The sequence below is a fragment of the Penaeus monodon genome, chromosome 28 (assembly GCF_015228065.2).
Source record: "Penaeus monodon isolate SGIC_2016 chromosome 28, NSTDA_Pmon_1, whole genome shotgun sequence".
NCBI classification, from domain to species: Eukaryota; Metazoa; Arthropoda; class Malacostraca; order Decapoda; family Penaeidae; genus Penaeus; species Penaeus monodon.
The window spans coordinates 12577149-12577531 of NC_051413.1; the positions used below are offsets into that span (position 1 = coordinate 12577149).

The following is a 383-nucleotide window of genomic DNA, read 5'->3' on the forward strand; positions in this document are numbered from 1 at the left end:
CTGCAGAAACGCAATTCCAGTCAAGTGATTAGTCAATAAAATCAACCAATCATTCGCATGATGAGTCAGCAAATCAACCTCCCAAACACTCAACCAAATCATGCCACAAACAGACCCACAAATGAACAAATAAGCTGATAATCAACCCACAAGCCCCTCACTCAACCCAGCCAACCACCCACGCAAGCAACACCCCTCCCCCCGCCCCTCTCGTCACCTGCTGTCCGTGTTGTAGCGCAGGATGGAGGTTCTGGTGACGGAGAGGGACATCTGCCTGCTGAAGGACGCCCTCGGGGTTCTCCTGCGGCAGCACAGCACCTGACGGAAGCTCTCGCGGAAGTTCCTCGACATGAAGCCGTACACGATGGGGTTGACGCAGCTGC

The 383-nt window shown here is 54.3% G+C and overlaps 1 protein-coding gene across 1 annotated transcript in view; it reads right to left on the reverse strand.

Moving 5' to 3' along the window:
• The window catches only part of LOC119591369 (somatostatin receptor type 5-like), a gene marked incomplete at its 5' end in the record, with an annotated part of 10859 nt that overhangs the window by 4306 nt on the left and 6170 nt on the right, over nucleotides 1–383 (reverse strand). Inside the window, 1 exon segment of the mRNA XM_037940109.1 lies at nucleotides 218–379. Within this exon segment, the coding sequence (XP_037796037.1) occupies nucleotides 218–379 (162 nt within the window).